Source organism: Neofelis nebulosa, chromosome 8 (assembly GCF_028018385.1).
Source record: "Neofelis nebulosa isolate mNeoNeb1 chromosome 8, mNeoNeb1.pri, whole genome shotgun sequence".
NCBI classification, from domain to species: Eukaryota; Metazoa; Chordata; class Mammalia; order Carnivora; family Felidae; genus Neofelis; species Neofelis nebulosa.
The window spans coordinates 72,839,066-72,855,441 of record NC_080789.1 but is presented as its reverse complement, the minus strand read 5'-3'; the positions used below and the strand labels follow the sequence as shown (position 1 = coordinate 72,855,441).

Genomic DNA, 16,376 nt, shown 5'->3' with positions numbered 1-16,376 from the left:
TTGTATGTATATATCACCTCTTCTTTATCCATTTATTGATCGATGGGACACTTGGGTTGCTTGCTTCCATAATTTTATGGCTATTCTAAATAATGCTGTATAAACGTAGGGATGTGTATATCTTTTTGAATTAGTGTTTTTTTATTCTTTGGGAAAATACCCAGTAGTGGAATTACTGGATCATATGGCATTTTTATTTTAAATTTTTTGAGGAACCTCCATACTGATTTCTGTAGTGGCTGTACCAGTTTGCATTCCTACCAACAGTGGCCAAGGGTTCCTTTTCTCCAGATCCTTGCCAACATCCGTTGTTTCTTGTGTTTTTTTACTGTAGCCATTCTGACAGGTTTGAGGGGGTATTTCATTGTAGTTTTGATATGTATTTCCCTATTAATGAAGGATGTTGAGTATCCATTCATGTCTGTTGGCCATCTGGATGTCTTCTTTGGAGAAATGTCTGTTCTTCTCTTCTGCCCATTTTTTAACTGGATTATTTATTTTTTGGGTGTTGAATTATAGAAGTTCTTTATATATTTTACATACTAACCCTTTATCAGATTGGTCACTTGCAAATATGTTCTCCCATTCAGTAGGTTGTCTTTTGTTTTGTTGATGGTTTCCTTTGCTATGCAGGTTTTTATTTTGATGTAGTACCAATAATTTACTTTTGCTTTTGTCTCCCTTGCCCCAGGAGACATATCTAGAAAAATGTTGCTACAGCTGATGTTAGAGAAATCACTGCCTATGCTCTCTTCTAGGATTTTTATGACTTCAGGTCTCACATTTAGGTCGTTAATCCTTTTTTAGTTTATTTTGTGTATGGTGTGAGAAAGTAGTCCAGTTTCATTCTTTTGCATGTAGTTGTCCAGTCTTCCCAACACCATTTGTTGAAGAGATGCACTAAGCATTTTAAATGGATCTCCTTTAAACTGACAACCTACACAAGTCCAATTATTATCTACTTTTCAGTTAAGAGAATTAACATTTGAAAATTAACCGGCTAATGGTTAAACAAGTGCACAGGTGGCAAAGTTAAATATACAGAGTTTGACTCCAGAGCCCACAAACTACAATGACATAAAACTCATCAACATAAAATTGGTAAATACAACATACTCATGTATTTACAATGCACAGAGAAACTAAATAGCCTGATTCTTCCACTGACCCAAAATCTGAGAGGTAAGAAACTTGCAAGAATTTTTTTTAAAGTTAACTTCCAATAGCTCCCAAACAGCTCACATTTACTATGTGTTAGCCACCATTCTAACTCAATCCTCACAAAAGCCTATGATATAGGTAATGTTATCTGCCATCTTTATTTCACAGACGAGAAAACTAAAGCCCAGAGACATTAAAAATTTACTCAAGGTCCCAGAGGTTTGAACCAAGCAAACAAGCTACAGAGTCTTAAGCTCTTAACCACATCTCTGTGTTCCCCCAAGATGTTCTACAGCTGCACAACTATGAAATGACAACTACTACCTGGAATAACAATCTAGGAAGATGAAATTCACTACTTAGTGTAATGTTATTTTACTTCATTGTAATGACATCTGGCTTGATCTACCACAATCCTCCAACAGACAGAATAGTATGAACTCTCTTCTTCAATTATTCTAAATAAATGGAAAATTTCTGAATAGTTTAATCTACTTTTTAATAAAACAAAATTAAATTGGAAACCAAAAACTGTGTGGGGGGAAACAAAGAAATTTCAACCAAGCACCTGTATCAGTGACTTACCTTGAAATACTTCCTTCTCATTCTAGTCATATTCATCAACATAACTCCAGAGTTTACTCCAGTTTTTCCATAGTATGGGTGTCTGGCAAAGCGATTATACCATCCTATTCGAGGCTCTTCATGTTCTGGTGCCATTGCAGCAATTTGTGTGGAATTAAATTTCTTTAGTAAAGACCAAATATCATCAACTGGCCGTAAAAAAAGGATATCCGTGTCCACGTACAAGAGTGAATCAACTTCTTTCAGGATTAACTATAAGAAGAGAATATGAAACAATAATTATATTTCTATTTATTTAATATAAAATAAGAGAAGCTTTAACTGTAAAAAAACACCTATGAGATAAACTAATTTACATTAATTTTTAAGACATTTTTCCTGTGTCATTTTTACAATAGCATATATATATATATATATATATATATATATATATATATATATATATGCACTGTGCTAATCTTTATATTAACTTTTAGAGAAAAAAGCTACAAAAACAAATCAGAACAAAAAAATAAATACTGTACTAACAATTGGAAAAATAAAGATTTGGGAGGAAATTCTTTTCATGATGGAAAATAACATTAACTTAGCTGACTTACATCTTGAATCTTAATTTCCTGAGATAAATACAGAAATAAATCAATACAAACAAAGATCTTCTCAACATGTTCTCTCGGTCTATAACACTAATGGCTGGTATGTATATATCATTTTGGTCTCAACTAGAAAATGATGAACCCAAACCACCTAGTTCTGGAGTCCACACTGTTTTGTTTTTGTGCTTAACTTGTGGTAGGGTCCCCTACCTACCTAAGGAAAGAAAGAAAAAAAAAAAAACAAAAAACTGAAGGTAACCTGACTATATGTGTACATGACAACATCCTTCATGACCTTGTAACATGAGATCACTTAATTGGACTGCATGGTTGTGTGTGTTACCATATATGGGAGACAAAGAAGTAGAAAATACATTTAAAAACTACCCCACGTGGCATTTGGGCTCAGTTCTTTGGGCATGAACCCAACTGAGCAGTGCCGGCATGAATAAAGTTGCTTCCTGGAAAGAAAAGCCTCTGTGCACGACTCTGTGCGAGAATCCTGCTACAAACTATCTCCAACAAATCAAAGTAAATGTGCATGTACTTAGCAAGGGTGAAGACAAAACTTGTCCTGAAAGAAAGACTAGCTACGTTGTTATTTTCTGAGAGATGTTAAATATGTTTTCTACAGGGATTTTTCAAGGAAAATACTTTATTTCTGCCTTACCCAAGAGGTTTAGAATCCAACTCTCACAAATTTAAATTTATTGCATACATCAGCATATTAGTACAACTCAATTATTACATTAACTTAAATCTTTTGGTGGCTCAGTTGGTTAAGCCATTATCTGATTCTGGATTTCAGCTCAGGTCAGGATTTTGCAGTTTGTGGGTTTGAGTCTCTTATCAGGCTGTATGCTGACACCATGGAGCCTGCTTGGTATTCTCTCTCTCTCTCTCTCTCTCTCTCTCTCTCTCTGTCCCTCCCCCACTTGCACTCTCTCTCTCTCAAAATAAATAAACTTTAAAAATTAAAAAAAAAGAAAAGAATATAAAGAGAGTAAGAGTTTGATCCTCGTTCTGCTCCTTTTCAAAGTTGTTATCTCCTCCTGCTGCTAAGGTTGAGTCATCACCTTAATGAGCAGCTTACCAGGCTGCAATCAGCCCATTCTCTCCTTGATTTAATATCAAGGTGGTAAAAAATCTGATGGTTTGACTACAGAGCCTGAGTAGGGAAGATTCACTTGTTCACAGATCCCAATTACAGGGTATGTATGTATATGTCTGTATGTCTGTCTCTCTTTGGGATGCAGAAAAGTGAAGGAAATTGTTTTTATATCAACATGTTGCTTCTGTACCATGAAACAAAGTGTGTTTACAAATTATTATATTGTTAGCAGACTTGGAAGACACTGATCACTGTTGAGAGCCACTGTTAACTGGAGATCAGACGTAAGGTTAAATAATAGGAGTTGGAAGAGCTTACATTAGTTGTTTTCATCAATCTATATCAAACGAAGAGAAACTCCATGAAAAAAATTATAACTTAGAAAAATAAAGCATCAATTTACTTAAATCTAGTTAAAAAGATGCAGAAGTAACAGTGAAATATGAGGACAATTTGACAGGTTTCAAATATATTTACTGTTTCAAATTCCATTTAGGAATTTAACCAGATTACAACACTAAATGATCTGGCAAATTTCATATCACAACATTAACAATTTAACTTGTTAATAATGCAGAACAAAATTGAAGAGAAATGGTTATAATATTAGGCTTCTATCATCACATACTATTTTTTCAGTAACATATTTATTTAATGCCATATTGTATTTGTTTAGCCCCTGCCTCCCACATTGGACAATAAGCTCTAGGAAAACAAGTCTGTTCCATTCATTCCTATATACCCAACACTTCTGTACAGACTCTTGGCAGAAAACAAGCACTCAATTTATTAACTAAATGAATGTGATACTAAAATGATTCCACATTAAAATTCTGTCTTAAACTTTTTTATTTTTATACTTTACTTACTTGCAGGGGGAGGGGGAGGACAGAGAGAGAACAGAGAGAGAATCCTAGGCAGGCTCCACACTGTCAGCACAGAGCCGGATGTGGGGCTCAAACTCACTAACTATGAGATCACAACCTGAACCAAAGCAAAGAGTCAGACATTTAATTGACTATATCACCCAGGTACCCCATGAACTTCTAAAATCTACAAGAAATATCTAAAACTTCTCGGGCTTTTTCCCTATCTAATCCCTTATTTGTGTGCTTCTTATAATGGAAGCAGAGACTGAGGAAGATCCTAGGATCTGAATTTTTTATGCACAGCAACAAAGTTACTGGTTAGGCAGACTCTGCTCAAAATTATAACTTTAAATCTTACTGATGACTTGGATTTGGTAAATTATATTCCTAGTATACTAAGAATTGCCTTACTCCACTTAAGAATAACAAATAACTAAAGTTTCCTCCCCCATAATTCAATCACTTTCCAGGATTTTGTCAGCTTCTTAAGTTCAATATTCTACTACCATAAGTATTTTAAACATTATAATGGTCCTAACAACTACTGTGAATTTTAAAACTGTGGATGAAATCAACTCAAAAGAAAGAGGTAATCTTGCTTCTGAATATTTTTACATTTAAAAAAATGATCAGGGTTTATCACCAGAGAATAACACCAAAGAATTGCTCCACTGAATAAATGGTTCCCATTTCCCTTGAGTTTACATGCCTTAAATTTGTGTCTGTGTCGGGGTGCCTGGGTAGCTCAGCTGGTTAAGCGTCTGACTCTTGGTATTGGCTCAGGTCATGATCTCATGGTTGATGGGTTCCACCCACACTGTCAATGCAGCCTGCTTGGGATCCTCTCTCTGCCCCTTCCCCACTCTCCCTTGTGCACACTTGCTCTCTCTCAAAATAAAGAAACTGTAAATAATTAAAAAAAAAAAAACACACCTTGCCAACTGCATTAAAATATAATCAGGAAAGAGTAATGTGGCTTGGTATAAGAAAGAAATGGCTATTTAATGATGCAATCTACTTCACTTCCCAAATTATAAATGCAGTGGGCAACTAGAAGGGGAGACTGTCCGTGCATGTCTGCAACAGGCCTGGCTCCATTGAGATCTGATGACCTCCCTTCCTTCTTAAAAAAAAACAGTCTACAGCCCCTGAATAAATTAAAATGTAAGAAACAGTATTTCAACAGAAATTACTTACATTTTTCATTTTTAACAGATGTTTTCTTTGTAGCTTTTATTTATTCTACAGGAAGTTTTTTTCCTAATGTAAAAAGGGAAAATCTACATGTGTTTGTGTTTTTTTAACTGACTTCTATGTAACTCTTCATTAACTCATGTTTGTAAAGGCAAAATTAGAAGGAAAAACAAAACACCGGAGAAAAAACTTACTGGCAAGAACAATCTCTGGGAAGCACACGGTTTAAACAGCTTTTTCCATTCCACTGCATTCTCACTTGGAAAAGTTATTGGGTATAATGAATAATTAAATGTCTGCAGAAATGACCAGCTCTCAAGCTAAGAAATATATAAAAAAATAAGAACTCAGGTTAGATTGTTTCACTTTCAATTTTCTCTGCAAAATCATAAACCAACAGATTATTTTGAAAAGCTAAAAATTAAGGTATTATATGTTAATCCTGTACACAGTTCAGAGAAAGTCAGATTCTTCTTTTCCACCATTTGTTTTATTCACAGTATTAAAATCCTAGTAACATTCTAGATCAGAGGCACAATGAAAGTTATAACAACCACAAAATCAGAAAGCTGAAAGCCTTGCAAGTTGTTCATCTGCCTCATCTGACATATAAATCCCATCAATCACTAAACAAATTAAACTCAAAAAAATTAAGCACTAATTTTACACCCAAGTATGTATAATAGGAAATATTTACACTCAAAGTCAGACCAATATGAACTGGTTAGAAAATATCTGTCCGAGGTGCCTCGGTGGTTCAGATGATTATCATCATCTTTACCACTGTCTCAGAACACAAGGTGGTGACATTTCAGGTGACTTTTCTTTCTCTTATATGTTCTTTACTCATATCTATCTGTTCTACTTTTCTTGTACAGTTATAATTTTTTTGTTGTTAAGGTTATATGGTTGCCCTGACTAAAGAGTATACTTTTAACCCTCACAAACAACTGTAACAATATAGTTACATGACTAAGTTCAGACCAATGAGACACTGGCAAGAATGTCATATGCAACTTCTGAAAAGTATTCTAAGAGGGTACGAAGGGATTGGCCTTCTTCACTCCTTTCTCCCTTGTGTTGGTTAAAATATGAGTGTGAGGGCCAAAGCTGGAGTAGCCATCTGGGACCATAAGGTAGAAGCCTTATGTCAAAATGGCTCAGCCACAAGACAGAAGCGAGTCCCGGAAGACATGGAGTTACCATATACCACAGACTGTCGACTTATATGTGAGAAAGAAAAAAAACTTCTGTCTTGTTTAAGCCACTGTTAAAGTTTTCTGCCAATATAGCCACTGATTGTAACTAATATAAAACCAAAATAAAGAACTTTCTTATCAGAACAAAAAGCCGCTTCCCTCTATATTGTCAATCAAGAGCTCCCTCCCTTCAAAACAGAAATAAAATCCTGTGCACACTGTTTGAGATACTCCCAAGCCAAACATGGGAATACAGTTAAATCACAGAACTTTTCAGTCAAATCATCTTGGAGCTAAAGCCGGTGAAATAAAACCTCCATGCTTTGCAAAGGACTTGAAGTAACCTCCTTTTCAAAAACAAACCTTCCTCTTACACCTACATCTGGATTCTTAGATGGAGTGGCCGCCCCACTCTAGGGGGGCAGTTAGTTACTGAATAAATATTGTTGTTCAATGAAGGAATACAACAACATTCTATTATAATGTGACATTGAATATTCACCTCTACAGTCTTGACAAAGTCTCAAATACTTACTATGCCTTTAAAACTATCATGTAGTTGATCTTCAGCAAAAATATGGAACTGCAGCGGTCTGATGCTGAAAATGATAGCTGACTTCAACATGGTTATAGTTTCTTCCAGTCTTTCACCACAGGCAACCACAGCGAGGTGCATTCTTTGAGCAGGCTGCACTTTTAGACTATACCTAATAGAAAAGAAAACCACATTTTCCAACTGTTTTAGTACTGGGTAACATGGTAACAACATGGTATTCTGACCATGTTCAAAAACTGAAGTTTAAAATTTCTATTTAAAAAGCAAAGAAATGGGGTGCTTGGCTGGCTCAGTCGGAAGAGCATGCGACTCTTGATCTCAAGGTTGTGAGTTCAGGCCCCACGTTGGGTGTAGATATTACTTAAAAATAAAATCTTTAAAAACAAACACAAACAAAAATAACTGAATAGCAAAGAAATGTCAAATTGCAAAACAGTACAATGTTGAATCAATTATGTATTTCTATATCCTCAACCAGGTTTTCTCAGCAAATATTCCTCACTAGGAACCACAAAACACAAAAAAATTACCACTCTTTTCAATTCTCCCAAGATTGGTACATAACTAGCCCCATTCTAAATACACAGGAGAGAAGTTAATTCATTACTGAGACTGGCTGCATTAAGGGCTTAATTCTCTCAAGGAACCTGCCAATTGACAAAAGGAGCACCATTGATTGAAGGTCTTCCATTCAATTATTTTTTAGCTTTTTAATTAAAAAAAAAATCTCAGGACACCTGGCTGGCTCAGTCAGTTAAAGCATCAGACTGTTAATTTCAGCTCAGGTCATGATCTCAGGGTCGTGGGATCAAGCCCGACATTCCACACCGTGCTGAGTGTGGAGCCTGCTTGGGATTCTCTCCTCCCTCACCTTTACCCCTCTCCCCAACTTGCATTCTCTCTCTAAAATTAAAAAAAAAAAAAAATTAAAAAAATCTCAAAAACATATTGCAATAGAGAGAATAAATCCTCATGCAACCATCTCCTAACTCCAACAATTACCCATTCAAATGTTATTATGTCATCTAAAATACCCCCCACATCCCCTTCCACTAACCAACAGATCATTTTGAAGCAAACCCAAACATAAATTCATCCATATATATTTAACTATTATATTCAATCTTCAACCATGCTAATTACATTTCCTTCATATAACTTTTTTCACTGATAGGCATTCAGTCCCATTCTCCAAATACTCAGCACCAGGTAAAAATTTCTGAGATGGCCTAAAACATACTAGCCAAACATCAGTATGTGATTTTGAAAGGAAAGATTCCCTAAACCTAAGTTATTGGCCTAGGCTGTGTCAGACCCTACTTCAAATACAGAGCAGCACTGAACCACACTGGGCCTAAGGAAACTTTCAAAACTCTTGCACCTAAACAATGAACTGATATTAATCCACGAGCATATAACGGACAGAATTAGTTATGTGTGGATGCACTGTCATTAAATAAATACCCTATTTATAATATTAAATACAGATCTCATCTGTAATAATGGCATGAAATAATAATTTTGGAACTGATAGTTAAAGGAAGAATGAAAGACAGCATAAAACAAAACTAATAACACATTGAGGAACATAAAGTGCAAACATTTAGAACTAAAAACATAAAACTGGCTTTAATTCAGTTCTTGCTGAGATCCTTTCTGTAAAAGGTATAAGGATTAGCAATTATATTGTTTAATGTTAATAGTTGTATGTATACATTACTGAGATCTGCAGTAGCAAGAATGAGTGACTAATCATTTTTCTTAAATTTGCAAGCAAAATTAATTGTAGTGATATTCCTTAACATAGGACTTTGGAATCTTGAGTGTTCACATGTCCATGTGCTAAAAGTGAAACAGAACTGTTTTCTGAGGAAAATCTTGTTCTTGCTCATGGTAATCTTTCAACTGAGCGGGATATCAGAAATCAGAAAATCATACTAAGGAATAACATGAAATGCAAACAAATGACTATGTAAAACATATCTGAGTGTCAAATTCATACATCTTTTTTTAAATTTTTTTTTTAACATTTACTTATTTTTGAGAGACAGAGCATGAGCAGAGAGAGAGGGAGACACCGAATCCGAAGCAGGCTCCAGGCTCTGAGCTGTCAGCACAGAGTCTGATGTGGGGCTCGAAATGACAAACGGCAAGATCAAATTCATACATCTTAATGTTTTAACATTAAACATTTGGAATTATTTTATATTAATAGGATAAAAAATTAAGTCTGAATATATATAATGTACTCCTGCTTTTATTGTGGATCTACCCCTTCTTATTAACAAGGCTGTTTGCTAAGAGCCTGGAAATAATTAAGATAGCAGTTGAAAATGATGTTATTCTGGACTGACCAGATTCCCAAGGCCTGAAAATTGATTCATTTCTCTTGTATGGGACATTTCTCACATATGTCAGAACTGGCAACTTGCAGCCTTCAGCAGAGGAGCTGAAAAGCTTTTGAGCCCAAATATCTTCTAGAAAACACAGGGATCATTTCCTTCCCTGATCCCTTTACTGGAAGGTTCAAACATAAACTCCTCAATACCTTAGTAATTCACCCTTTGTTCAAGCTAATGGGCCAATGATTCCATAAACGAGATTCTTTAAAACAAACTGTTGGGCCACCTGGCTGGTTTAGTAGGTAGAGCATACAACTCTTGATCTCAAGGGTTGTGAGTTCAAGCCCCACATTGGGTGTAGAGATTATTTAAAAATAAAATCTTTAATAAAGACAATAATAAATTAAAATAAATATAACTGTGTTTTGGTGGTTTTCTTATTTGAGAGAGAGAGCATGTGGGTATGTGCACACGTGAGCAGGGAAGGGGCAGAAAGAAAGGGAGAGAGACAATCCCAAGCAGGCCCTGCGCAGTTAGTGTGGAGGTGCACGGCTTGAACCCACAAACCACGAGAACACCTGAGCCGAAATCAAGAGTTGGATACTCGACTGACTGAGCCACCTGCACCCCTAAAAAAACTGTTTTTAAGAAAAAGAAACCTCCCCCAGAAAACTCATAAAGTTAAATATTTTTACACCACTTTGTTAATGGTATTAAATGAAGAAGTCACATAAGAAGCATTATTTACTATACCAGAAACAATGGTGATATTTCATTCTTCATCAAGGTTAACATTATCATTAAATTAAGATATAATATTAGGTACATACTTTGTCTTTAAAATTTGTATTAATCTACCAGGAATTAAGTTTTATGAACAGTTTAAAGTAGGGAACAATTGCATAATTTTGCACATGGCTCTCCAACTGTGCAAACATCATTTGTTGCAGAGTTTCCACAATTTATCCTTTCCCCACCCACGTGCTATGCCACTTCCTTCACATATATGGTGTTAGCAATAGCTTGAGTCTTTTTAAAGCTCTGTTCTTTTCCGTTGACAGCAATTGGAAAGAAGTAGTACCTCCTCCCTTGGCAGCAGCCTGTGTCTGTTTCCCTCTTCTCTGTTGAGCCCCTCAGTTTATTAACCCTGAAACCCTATGCCTTGTCTATCTATAGCAAAGGTGATGTGCACCCCATTCATCTCAAAGCAGTCGAAGCCACAAGGACAAAAGTAAATGACAAGGCAATCAAGACAGACACAAAACAATTTCACAGAGCTCTAAATTATCTCATCTTCCAGATAAATGCCTCCACACCAAGATTTTAGAATTGCCAACAGGCTTGGATTGCTTAACTGGTCATAACCAGATCCTGCCTCAAAGCTAAAAGGCAAGAGATTTTTAAAAGTAAGCCATAATATTCACGTGTTGCTTTGTAGAGAATTCTCTACACACAAAGACAAGTATAATAAAACCTTTTTTTTTTTAATTTTTTTTTAACTTTATTTATTTATTTTGAGAGGGAGAGAGACAGTGAGCAGAGTAGGGGCAGATAGAGAAGGGAGACAGAGAATCCTAAGCAGGCTTCCCACTGTCAGCACAGAGCCCAATGCAGGGCTCGAACTCCTGAACTGTGAGATCATGACCTGAACTGAAATCAAGTCAGACACTCAACTGACTGAGCCACCCAGGCGCCCCTATAATAAAACCTTCTTAAGAAAAATAAGTCAAATGTTCTTCAAGATAAAAAAAAACACCTCTAAAATCAGTACCAGGGATGACTCCTCCCAGGCATTTTAGCAAAGCTTATTTCAGACATACTGCCAGCACTTCTTCCATCAATTTCTATGGAAGAAGTATTGTCCATTACATTGCATTTACTTTTTCTTACGTGTCCCTTTTTAGCAAAAGCATTATATATAGTACAGACTCTAACACCTAAAATAACAAAACAGAGCATACTTTAAAGATGTCATTGTCTACCGCCCTGTCCCTAGACCCTAAGAACAGGAAATAATTGCAACTCAAAAAAATCTAAAGTAAGCTTCCACACTAGAGGAAGGGATAACTAAAACTAAAACCTTCTAATAGGTTATAGGGAAACTGCCATTCAAATAATCTGGGTCCCAAAATGACTTGTTTCTTGAATTGATATAATCCTGTCTGTAAAAATATGCTACATTTTAATCACACCGTGAATAAGAGAAAAGTCCCTGTGGATTTAAAGAAGTATTATCCAAAAGGTCATTTTTAAGTCAAACCTATTTTTCTACAGATATATAATTAGAAGAAATTCTACAGATAATTCAAAGATAGTATCTGAGTGCTCTCAAGGCCAACTCTGGCATAACCTGAGCATCAAGAGGAATTATAACAATAGCAAATAATAACACATTAAAAAATAAATCTGAGTCTTAAAAGATACTAAATAAAAGGGTCAGGGGGGAGGGGGAACCCTTTCTTTAAAAACAAATACTAGCCAAAATAAACATAAAAAAATTATTTTTAAGGGGCGCGTGGGTGGCTCAGTCAGTTAAGGGTCCAACTTTGGCTCAGGTCATGATCTTGTAGTAGGTGAGTTCAAGCCCCATGTCAGACTCTGTGCTGACAGCTCAGACCCTGGAGCCTGCTTTGGATTCTGTGTTTACCTCTCTCTCTGCCCCTTCCAATCCCCCCCCCCCAAAATAAACATTTAAAAAATTATTAAAAAATACTAGCCAATAAATGTAGAAGGAAAAACAGAATTACATAAATCACTATTTTACAATCACCACTGTAAGAGATGATTTGAACAAGAATTAATGAATGCTACAACCACAAAGTATCAAGGTATTATCCCCAAACATTATAAAGGGGATAAAGATACATGTAGAAGTCTGACACCACCACCTTAACCAATTAATCAAACTGAACCAATATTAAACTTACTACAGATGCTTTCTGAGAGCATGCCCAAAGAAAAACACAGTATCTCCTATGCAGCATTCCTGACTCAAATCCTGAATCTAATAATGGGAAGACAGGCAAATCCAAATAAAGGAACATTTTGCAAAATCAAAGAATATTATGTCATCAAAGATACCACGACCATCCCCCCTACTGGTCCCTAAAAAAAGCTTGGGGAACTTTCCTACAGGGAAGGAGACTAAACAGATCTCACAGCTGAATGTAGTGTATGATCCCTGACTAGGTCCTGAATTAGGAGTGGGGGAGATATAAAGTTCACTGATAGAAAAATAAGGCAATATGAATATGAATGAATATATATTCTGCCAGAGTTAAATAACTGGTAGTGATAGTTTTATTATGGTTATATTGGAGAATGTCTCTATCAGGAGGTGATACATGCTGAATATTTAGGTGTATACCCTAATGACTATACCTATCTTTCAGATGGTTCAGCCAAAAAAAGAAAGTGGCAAAATGTCACTAATAGATAAATACCTAGTGAATAGTATATGTGTGCTCACTATACTATTCTTGTAACCTCTGTAGATTTGAAACTAATCAAAGTACGGGGCACCTGGGTGGCTCAGTGGCTCAGTGGGTTGGGCATCTGACTTCAGCTCAGGTCATGATCTCAGGGTCCCATCACTCTGTCTCTATTTCACTCATGATCTCACTCTGTCTCTATCAAAAAATGAATAAACATTTAAAAAAAACTGAAACTAATCGAAGTAAAAAGTTCAGAGGGGAAATCAGAAAAAAAAAGTTAATACTTAAAGAACATGTGGAGCATCTGGGTGGCTCAGTAGGTTGAGCATCAGACCTCAGCAGAGGTCATGATCTCATGGTTTGTGAGTTCAAATTCTGCATTAGGCTGTCAGCATAGAGCCCACTTAGAATCCTCCATCCCCTTCTCTCTCTCTGCCCCTCCCCAACTCGTTCTCTCAAAAATAAATAAACATTTAAAAAAAACCACTATCTTAGATGATAAATTCTAATACAAACATTGTTAACAGATTTCTAAACCGTGGGAGTAGACTTATTTTAAGTAACATTTCTGCTATGAAAAGAACCATAATAATTTTTTTTCTTTTTTTAAATTTGGACAGCACAAAAAGCTTTCAAGGTTATTCTTCCAACCTATAAAGGGAACAATGTATAATAATATTTATACCAAGAATTAACATTACAATGAAGTATGTAAAGTCAAATAAATTAAGTTTCTGATAACTATTTCCTCAAAGTAAAAAGTAACTGCTATGAAGCATCTTTAAAAACTTGCTCTAGAGGGGTGCCTGGGTGGCTCAGTCAGTTAAGCGTCCAACTCTTGATTTCAGTTCAGGACATGATCTCCCGGTTTGTTGAGATCAAGCCCCGAATCAGGCTCCACACTGACAGCATGGAGCTTGCATGGGATTCTCTCTCTCCCCCTCCTCTGCTCGCTCTCTCTCTCTCTCTCTCAAAATAATATTAAAAACAAAAACAAAAACTTGCAGTTGAACAAAATGGAAAACTGTTTAGAAACACTAATGTCAATTTCCTTAATGTATAGCTTAAAAGTTTCTCTTCTATTAAAAAAAGTGTTGAATTATCATACTAGTGGTAAGTAACTTTTTTTTTTTAATGTTTAATTTTGAGAGACAGAGAGAGAGAGACAGAGTATGAGCAGGGGAGGGGCAGAGAGAGGGAGACACAATCTGAAGCAGGCTCCAGGCTCTGAGCTGTCAGCACAGAGCCCGATGCAGGCCTGAACCATGAGATCATGAACCATGGCTCATGAACGATGAGATCATGACCTAGGCCGAAGTCCGATGCTTAACCAACTGAGCCACCCAGGTGCCCCAATAAATAACTACTTTAAAGAATTATATATAATCACTTTTGAAACAAAATATAATACTTCAAAAAAATCTTCAGGGTTTTACGTATAGCATAAAAAAGAAAATCTAAAAATTTAACATGAAATTTAAGTATTAATTGCTAAAATATAATTTTAAATAATCTGTACAAATATGGCTCCTAAAACTAGCATGGCCCACTCAAAGTAATACATATAACAAAATTCATTTGTAACCATGGATTCCATAAGTTGAAAATCAATTTCCACCATAAAAATTAAGTATTTTAAAAGCTCAAGACACAAAAAAATTAGTACAATAAAACAGATTCTTTAATAATACTAAAAGTAAGAGATTGCTTAGGGATGTCTGGCTGGCTCAGTAGGTAGAACATGCAACTCTTGATCTTGGGGTTGTGAGTTCAAGACCCACGTTCGGCCTAGAGGTATTTTAAAAAAAAGGGGGAGGGGGAGATCACTTAAGGAAATAACCAAAATAAAAAATGAAACTAGGAAGATATTTGTAATCAGTGGCAAAAGCAGCCTAAGAGATCATAAAATAAGCATTAAAAATGTAAGAGGTAAATATCAATACAGGAAGTATATACAACAAAAGATTAGAAAGCTAAACAAATAAGGAAATATGTTCAACAAATAACAAAACATAAATCAGTAACAATCTATCATTTTACTCTAATAAATGGTAAAATTATGGGGCGCCTGGGTGGCTCAGTTGGTTAAGCTTCCATCTTGAGCTCAGGTCATGATCTCATGGTTTGGGAGTTCGAGCCCCGCATCAGGATCTCTGCTGTCAGCACAGAACCCGCTTTGGATCCTCTGTTCTCCCCTCTCCTTCTGCCCCTCCTGTGCATGCACTCTCTCTCCCTCAAAAATAAATAAACATTTTTAAAAAATAGTAAAATTATAACTCCCAATGGTGTCATGGTGACACCAGTATATTCACAAAATGCTGGTGCAGGCTTAAATCCATAATTTCTAGAACACAATTCAGTAATATAATTCATTCTCTTTAATGAATATTTGAACTTCTTTCATGTGCTAGATACTGGGGATAAGCAAGAAAGCCACAGTCCTGCCCTCACACAATTTATAGCCTATTGCAAAATGAGAACTTTAAAAGAGTTAATCAGAAAGCATGGTAACTGTTTAAATAGAAAAAAAAAAATCGAGATTGCTAAGGAAGCTCACTATACCAACATCAAAGTTAGTGTGGAAGTGCTAGGGAAAATCACCAGTTATTTACTGGTTGCCAAGCACCTTGCTCAGTTGGGGCTTAAATGATGAACAACACCACGTGGTATCTATCTGCAGAGTCAACAGTCTGGAAGTGAAGATTCACAACCACAACAGATGCGAAAGTACAGTAACAAAGAGGATACCGAGAAGAGAGAAGCAGTAGGTGGGAAGGGAAACTGTCGTATAAGAAGTGATGAGCATGATAATTAAGGGAATAGGAAGCAAGAGGCTGTCAGGAGCAACAGGGTGAAAGGAGACCTGTAGAAGAGTCTGTGGACTGTGTGGACTGACATGAAGAAAGTCAGGCATAAACCAGGATACAAGACACAGATGAGGGAAGGTGTGAGAAGCCAGATCATGAACTCAGGTTTGAACAAGAGAGTCTGAGGCATCCAAATCATCAAGGCAAAAATGACCAAACTGCAGCTGGAAACAATTCTGGTGCTCAGAAAAGATTATCCTGTGACTATCCATGGAGTGAGGAAGGAAAAGAAGAGAATCTTAAGGAACATCAATGTGGAGGAGTCAGGACAGGGAGAGGAGTCCAGAAGCAGAGACCCTGGTCTTGACAGAGACTGAGAGTTGAAAGCAACAGGAAGTGGTAACCAGTATCCAAGGGACAAAAAAATGTAAGACTGGGCCCCAGAAGAACAATTCAGATGTCAGGGAGACTTCATGGTCAGTGTTAGGGGGATCATCAGGTAGCCAGTGCTGCTCAGGCAGA

The 16,376-nt window shown here is 36.2% G+C and overlaps 1 protein-coding gene across 3 annotated transcripts in view; it reads right to left on the bottom strand.

The window, feature by feature from the left end:
* The window catches only part of GXYLT1 (glucoside xylosyltransferase 1), a 47,444-nt gene that overhangs the window by 18,592 nt on the left and 12,476 nt on the right, over positions 1-16,376 (bottom strand). For all 3 annotated transcript variants that reach the window (XM_058743094.1, XM_058743092.1, XM_058743093.1), the window contains 3 exons: positions 7,251-7,422; positions 5,711-5,836; positions 1,747-1,998 (listed from right to left, as the gene is read on the bottom strand). In XM_058743094.1, coding sequence (XP_058599077.1) covers positions 1,747-1,998; positions 5,711-5,836; positions 7,251-7,422 — 550 coding nt within the window. The remainder of the gene's footprint in view (positions 1-1,746; positions 1,999-5,710; positions 5,837-7,250; positions 7,423-16,376) is intronic.